This window comes from Miscanthus floridulus, chromosome 17 (assembly GCF_019320115.1).
Source record: "Miscanthus floridulus cultivar M001 chromosome 17, ASM1932011v1, whole genome shotgun sequence".
Classification (NCBI taxonomy): domain Eukaryota; kingdom Viridiplantae; phylum Streptophyta; class Magnoliopsida; order Poales; family Poaceae; genus Miscanthus; species Miscanthus floridulus.
In genome coordinates this window covers 88620489-88628274 of record NC_089596.1, presented here as the reverse complement: position 1 = coordinate 88628274, position 7786 = coordinate 88620489, and the positions used below count along the sequence as shown (strand labels likewise).

General features: G+C 48.6%; 1 protein-coding gene across 1 annotated transcript; it reads right to left on the bottom strand.

Moving 5' to 3' along the window:
• Nucleotides 1-850: 850 nt before the first annotated feature.
• LOC136517465 (putative glucan endo-1,3-beta-glucosidase GVI) lies at nucleotides 851-4420 on the bottom strand. The gene is made up of 2 exons (XM_066511028.1): nucleotides 4161-4420; nucleotides 851-2760 (listed from the first exon to the last, which is right to left on the bottom strand). Exons 1-2 carry the CDS (start codon nucleotides 4273-4275, stop codon nucleotides 1514-1516), a joined length of 1362 nt encoding a protein of 453 aa, XP_066367125.1. The 5' UTR covers nucleotides 4276-4420; the 3' UTR covers nucleotides 851-1513.
• Between the last annotated feature and the right edge of the window lie 3366 nt (nucleotides 4421-7786).

Below are 7786 nucleotides of genomic sequence, written 5' to 3'. Positions count from 1 at the left end.
GGCTCTCGAGTGCGAGCGGCTGCTGCGGGCGGGTGGGCTCGCGAGCAGGAGCGGCGCGTCGGCATCGAGGCGCGAGCCGCCCAGGCCACGAGCTCCGCTTGGCCGTGTGCTGCTGCTGCTGCTCGGCCATGTGCTGCTGCTGCTGCTCGCCATCGCCATCGACACGCTCAGCAAGGGAAGATGAGGAGAGAAGGAAAAAAGAAGATGACATGTGGGGCCCGCGTGTTAGTGATAGGGGAGAGAGAGGCTGCATCGAAGTATACGTCTTCGTATACGCTGCAGCTGGGCCCAAGCCGTGTCAATACGTATTCTGTGGCATATTTGTGGGAAATGAAGAATTGTAATGGCATGCTTCAAAATAGATGAATAGTAATGGTGTTTCTCCAAACATTAAAAAATATAATGGCATAAATCCAAATAACCCAAAAAAGGCAACCCTAGTGCTCGGAAGTCAGGCCCTAGGCCTGCGTATCAACGCACCTGCCGCTCCCCCCTCACGTAAAATCGAATCACGTCCGCGCAACAGGAGAGCACGCTCGCTGCGCCCTACGTCACCATGCGCTGCGCCCCCTGCTCCCAACCATGACGTATGCAGCCCTCTCCGTCCCAGCGCCCATGCCACTCCGGAGGCAACGTCCGTCCATAAAGAGCTTCCTCGTCCCGCGCCCATCGCCTATCCCTCGTTCGTATGGATGCCCTACCGGCTCCGGGAGAGATGATTTAGCAGAAGGTGGGAGGAGGAGAGATGCAACACCCGATCTATTTTTTAAACATAAAAAAACAACGGTTGCAACATACGTCTGAAGGCAGTTGAAACACTTGAAACATGCTTCTGAAACACTTGAAAAACACACCTGAAACACATTGCAACCATATGCAACATCCGAATAAAACACATGCAATATATGTGTGAAACATATGCAACATCCAGATAAACACAATTGCAACATGCGTCCGGAAAACACGGATGAAACATACATTTGAAACATCTGAAACAATCGAAACATACTATTGCAACATACCTCTGAAAACAAACGTAACATGTGCAATATCCCTGATCTACTTTTGCAACATCCATATGATTCAAATGCAACATACCTCTAAAACGCTTGAAACAATTGGAAGATACAAATGCAACATAGGGGAAGAGAGAGAGCCTGGTGCGGGGAGTGCCATGGCCGCCGAATCTAAGGGCATTGGGAGCTCCCTGTGGGGAGGACGCCGGTGTGGGGGAAGGAGGACGCCGGGTGGGGGAAGGAGCCGCGCGAGGTGAGGGAGGAGGACGGTGGGGTAAGGAAGGAGGACGCCGGAGTGGAGGAGGGCGCGCCGCCGGGGTGGGGGAGGAGGACGTCGGCGGCGGCCAGGGAGGGAGCGGGGATGTGGAGAAGACGGGTGGGTGGCGCGGCACGGTCGTCGACTCATGGTCGCCACCGGCTGGTGGAGGCGGGCGCGCGGGGGCAGCGCGGTGGGAGCGGGCTGTGCAGTGGAGGCGGACGAGAGGGAGCGAGCGTAGCTAGTGGGGAGACGCGTCCAGCCGCACAGAAGCCGTGGTGGAATCATTATAAAAAAAAGATGCTGCTCCATGAAGAACACAAAAAAAGGCAGCAGAACACAAGTCGAAGTGGTCAAGTAGGGACGCATGGCATACTGAAGGAGTACTACTGTATATGACGACAGTAATGAGTAATGACGACAGTGATGTGCTAAACAAATCCATGGGGTGGGGTGTAACGCGGTGTACCGACATGCACTGTAGACCCGGACAGACTAGTGCTACTCCAGAAGCCTCGGAAGAACCCGCCGTGAAGTCGACGTGGTAGACCTCGCTCATGTCCGGCTGGAAGAGGCCGAAGTGCTGCTCCACGCCCTCGGCCTTGCCGTTCTCGTTGAACATGGCGAACAGGTACGTCTCCACGTCCTTCCCGGGCAGCCGCGGGGTGCCGCCGCCGACGTGCCGCACCACGTTGTTGTTGTACGCCGCCGCGTTCTCCACGGTGGCGCCGTCGCCGCCGCCGCCCGACGGCCACCCGGTCTCCGACACCACCAGCTCCAGCCCCTGCACCCCGGCCTTCTCCACCGCCGCGTGCGTCGCGTCCACGATCGCGTCGAACATGTTGGTGTACACCACCCCGCCGTCCGTCACCGACGACGCCGCGCCGCCGGCGTCTGCCGACAGCAGCGCGTACCCGAGCACCACCTGCCCGCCGCTGCCCGAGTAGGCGAAGTACGGGTACACGTTCACCAGCAGCGGCGCGCCCCTGGACGACAGGTACGACACGATGGGCGCCATCACCGGCGCGGCCGCCTCGGAGAAGGCGCCCTGGGACGGCGGGTTCGACGTGCCCAGCACGCTCGTGGCCACGGCCGTCGTGACGGGCACGCCCGTGACCCCCGCGGACCGGAGCGCCGATTCCAGGTTCTGCATGGCCGGGAGCACCTGCGCCGCGGTGTCCCCCGGGATGACCTCGTTGCCGGCGTTGATGTACCGGAACTGGACGGCGCCCGCGAAGGGCTGCACGTTGGTGGCCACCCACGACGCGGCGAAGGATGGGTCGGACGCCAGGCGCGGGAGGTCCTCGTTCAGCGTGCCCAGGACCACGCCGATGCCGGAGCCGCGGAGCGCGTTCAGCACGGACGTGTCCGGGTGGAAGAGACGCACGTAGTTGATGTTCTTAGCCTTGTACATGGAGATGACCTGCTCCGGCGCCGGCAGGTTGTTGGCGATCATGCCGTAGTTCACGCCAATCGCACCCTCAGCTCCTGCATTATTAGTTTGATAGCTCAGGATTAGATTGGGTCATCAATCAAAACAAAACAAAAAAAAAGTGAATTTGATCTTCAACACAAGTAACGAGTAATCTTCAGTTCGCGCAAAATTTTCAAACTGAGAGCTGTTGCCATTATGAAATGGTGAAGAAAAACGTAGCAGGTTGTGGCTTATTTCAGAGCAGTGAAGGGAGTAGTTGGAGCAGCCAACAAATCTACAGGGGACGAACTGCAGCTACCAAATTTCCAAGTAGTAATTCCGTTCACAACTCCACGTCTTATTACGTTTTTCTACATAGGATTTGCAATAACCAAGACCAACACCGTCGTTCATAGTACTTCTTGATGTAAAATAAGCAATGGATACACCTTTTGAACTTGATGCCAAGGTCCAAACAATAGTCAAAGATATGCTTGTGAAACGAAGAAAATACACCTTGGTGTCAAGGGTCCAAACACATCACTTTCAGTTCAGATGTTAAAATAAATCTCAAATTAATTTTACTAGACTGCGCAGCTTAGAGGATGGATTCTAAGGCCAAAAAGTCTCGTATAGTTAGGCTCAGTGAAAAGGACAGGATTGATCTAGTCTAGAGGCAATAGCAAACTAGGAGTTGGTCAGTAATTAGATACAGTAATTTGATTGCATCAAATCAAATAACATATATCGTGGACCGTAACAAACATGAGTTCATTTCCAATGCTTGTCCTTGTCCTGCTACTAGATGAAGTGTTAAAAAAATCTTTTGTTGCTTAAAAAAATATGAACAAGTAAAAAGAAAAGATAAACCTGTTTGATTATAATTTCCGGAGAGACCCAACCAAGAACACAAAGGATAAACCTGTCAACCACCTCTACGGCTCCACCAGGAGGCAATAAATTTATCCGAGCCACGGCCACCATTTGGCGCCCTCTTTATCCTAAGGTATCCCCATTACGGAAAACTTTATCCTAATGCAGGTGCAACCGCAAAACTGATCTAAGAAACACCACCAACCTGGGTACCTGACCATTTGAGAATTGGGATGCAAGGCCAGCAAGATTGCAGTAGGAAGAAAGGGAAAGTATCAAGAACAGATCTTGAATAAATTTTAGCTAGACAACAGGCTACTGAAAGAACTCGACATGAACTGAGGAAAACAGAAGGAAGAGCGCGGGCGACATAGCATGTATCATTTACATACACGCATCATATAAACTGGACTAATAAATCAAACGAAACGAAACGAAACTGCAGCCCAAGTGTTAATTGGCGGACTAACGCACAGCGCCGAACGGGCAAGAGGAACGCCACGGGCAGAAGAACGCATAGGTGATAGGTGAACTGCTCACATAGTCACATGAAGAAGACGGAAGAAAAATGAACGGAAGAACGGTCGGACTGAGCACTCACCCTGAAAGGCCGCCAAGCAGAGCAGCAGCAAGCTGCAAGCAAGAACCCATGGCGCAGCCATCTTCTCCGCCGCCGCAGCAGCCGTCATCCTTGCACCACCACCGCACGCCGTCATCCCTCAGAACAGCGATCAGAAAGCCCACGGCCCTCCTCTTCTTCTGCTTGGAAAAGGCCGAGAATTTCTCTCCTCTGCCTGATGTCTGAACTCTGACCAAGGCAACGACGAGCAGGCAACGGGCAAGTTGCCGAGGACAACTGCTCTGTTTACGTGCGCGCGGGTCAAGCAAGCGCTGTGCTGCCTGAGCAGAGCTGCGGTTAGATACGAAACAGTTCGGATGACCGAATCGACGGCGCGCTCGTGCGCGGTCCGCCACGTGGACCGGATCAACGGTCCCGGAGTGGAGGAGGGGGTCCGTTGTGATCTGGTGAATCAAGTGGGGGAGATATATGGGCATTTATCTGTCGTTTGATTTGATTGACCGTCGTCTCAAGACTACTGAGTATTTTTGGGATGAATCTCTGCGTAATAATAACATAAAATTTCGATGGTCTGTTTCCATGGGTTGCAATGGAATTATATTTGCTAGGGTTCTTTTGCGAGACCAGGAAGATACACAAGTATCCGATTTGTAAACGGAAATACTAGCACTCCTTGCATAAACGGCATTTCCACTGATAAGTACTCCGTGCAAGCACAAAAATGATTTACTCCATCCGCTCACAAAACAAGTGACTTTTTAGGTCACCTGGACTCCTGGAGTCTGCCATTGTAGATTTTAATTGGTACTCAAACATACCAACAATATGTAATATAGTTCTGTGAAACAACTTTAGGAAAAAAAAAAAGTCTAGTTGTATCACTTACGAACATTAAAACTCAATACGTAGGATCCTTATTTGAAGTCAAAATCTAAGGCCTTATTTCAATGGACTAGGACTGGATAATTTATAGGATTCAGACTTTGGTAAGTGAAGCTGCACCACAAAAAAGATTAAAAGGCGCTTCCTAACAATAATTCCTAGGATTACTATCGAAGGTTCAACAAAAGAAAGAAAAATAAGGGTAATGAGATCTACTTCCTCCATCCACAAATACAGTACAGGGGATAGAGGTGAATGGTGAGGTACGAGCTTAATCAAGTGCAGAAATATTTAAATTTACATATAACCCAAATGAAATTTACGTACCAACAGCCTTCATGTTTACATCAAAAGGGGCTTGTTCATCGTGGTAGGCAGCTTCATCATGTTCTACATGGAGGATGACAAATTAAAGGAGGAATAAACACTAAACAATTGCACAAAGATCATACTTCATCAATGGCGAAATGAAAGTTATTACCTTCATTCATGTTGAGATCAAAAGGTGCTTGGTCTTCATTCAAGGCTGCATTATGTTCTTGATCTTGGACAACATGGATTTGGCCTTCCCCAAACTCAGAGACAGAGGCATCTTCTCCAGCTTTTGCAGCAGAAGCTTGGTTTAGATCAGGTATTTCAGCTTCTTCATCTTCTTCAATTGGCGCTGAATTCAGATCTAAAGGGATGGCAAAGGTTAATTCTGTTTACCTCTGTCAAAAAAAAAGTTAATTTGTGCCTTTGCTTGACTTGTTTGTTGATTTCGGTTGCTGGTTACACTAGCTGTTTACACAGCAATGGAGGATACTATGTGAGAACAGGCGACAATAAGAATGTTTTGGCGATTGTGGTGATGGTTTTAATACAATTTTTGCATTGGCTCCAAACTGTATATTAGTGTCCCCAAATTATATAATGTTATTCATGGAGGACAAATATGGCAGGAATTTACGCTGGTGGGATTTTTTTTTGTTGGCACTAATCTCCTGCGGTACAATTTTATAAAAAAACTGCCATTTAAAGCATGCGTTACTCGATCGATCACCTGATCATAAATTCCAACGACCACAATAGATTACCAGCAGGCTTTAATTAATGAGTATATTTGTGGAGGGAGAAAGGTTTGGCGTGTTTATATTTTTGAGGATATCGTTTTCATGGCTGATCGTTATTGTTGTATTTTTCTATCAACTACTATCATTTCCGAAACTACTGGAATATCGGTGTCATATGTGTTTCAACAATATCATATCGATTTTTCTTAAAAAAACAATATCATATTGATTTCGTTTTCGAGAAAAAAAAAGTGAAAATAAAAGTGATTTGGCCTCTTAACGATAGTTTCCGATCATATTCATCCCTAAGTAAGCACCTGTATCTATTTTAAGATGTGTGGCCAAAGGGCCTAGCCCTGCAAGGCTGCAAGGCTGCAACGTGTACGAGGTGACAATGACATCATCCCGCGTAGCCCTCCTAGCCTCGCCTAATTGTCGAAATAGCACATGTAAGACTAGGGAGGACTCGTTTGGAGTAATAACCAAGTAAGGGCTTGTTCGTTTGATTTGGTTCTGTTCATATCCCAGAACCGTTCTAGGCTCGAATATAGTGGTTCCAGGTGTGTCACTCCAATCGGTTTGGTTCCGGAGGATAGGGAAGTCTTCGTTCCGGACCGCAGAAGAAGAAAGAGCATATCTCCATTCAGCCTTTTTTTTTTATTTCGGGACGCATCTAAGCGTATACACATTTCTAGTCTAATCTGACTTCAAATCAGACCGTATCGATCCAGACAAAACAGGCCGTGTTTCGGGCCGTTCCGGCCGAACCGAACGAGCCCTAAGTATAGGATGATCATGATGTACTTCTAGCTATGACGTATAAAGGGGACAAAAGCAAAACACTCTCAGGTCCAATTTGATTCTACAAAATCCATTGCCCCGTTCGCTTGTCTTAAAAATGGCTTGTTCGGCTTCTTTTTTCAGCCAGAACAGTGTTTTTCTCTCACAACAATTCAGCCGGAACAGTGTTTTTCAGCCAGTTTCAGACCAGCGAACGGGGCCCATATCAAAGCAAGGTCCTACCATGCTGCCAAGTTTTTCTACCCAATGTAGTCGTGTTACGTTTTTTTTCTTTCGGTTACCTTGGAATGAACACCTTGAACGATTCCCAGCCGGAACGATTGTTTAATTTGTATAACATTGATCAGCATGAATAATTCTCGACCTCTTTCCACACTAACCGAATAGGTCCTCAATTATTTTTGGCTCATGCATGGAAGTTTTAGTAGACTGGTACGGTAGTCTTTTTCTTCACCTTCGACGCTCGTGTGACCCCACACTTCAAAATATATAGGCCCCGTTCGCTGGTCTGAAACTTGGCTGAAACTGGCTGAAAAACACTGTTTCAGCTGAATTGTTGTGAGAGCAAAAAACATTGTTGCGGCTGAAAAAAGAAGCCGAACAAGCCGAATATGGGGTAAGCCGAACAGAGCCATAGACTGAGTCAACTGCAGTAAATCGCCTGATTGTAGCATGTATTTGATGCGGCACCTATGTCGTGAGAAAGTGCCCCTTTGGCAGGGCTTCCTGCCTACTCCGGCTCCCGCGCTATAGGGGCATTGTAGCCGGAGCAGGGGGAGTAAAAAAAAAACTTGCTCCACCGGCACTATGAGAAAAGGAGAGAGTAGAGAAAAAAGAGTTTTCGTGAATAGTGTATGAACAATAGTTGTGCCAGAGAAGCTGAAGGAAGCTCAACCAAAAGAGGCCAAAGCA

What these genes read in the sequence shown, in the direction of transcription:
- LOC136517465 (XM_066511028.1), bottom strand. Translation starts at nt 4,275, where the DNA reads ATGACGGCGTGCGGTGGTGGTGCAAGGATGACGGCTGCTGCGGCGGCG. An exon ending in CTGCTTGGCGGCCTTTCAGG is followed by an intron (nt 2,761 to 4,160) that starts GTGAGTGCTCAG and finishes CTAATAATGCAG; the next exon opens with GAGCTGAGGGTGCGATTGGC.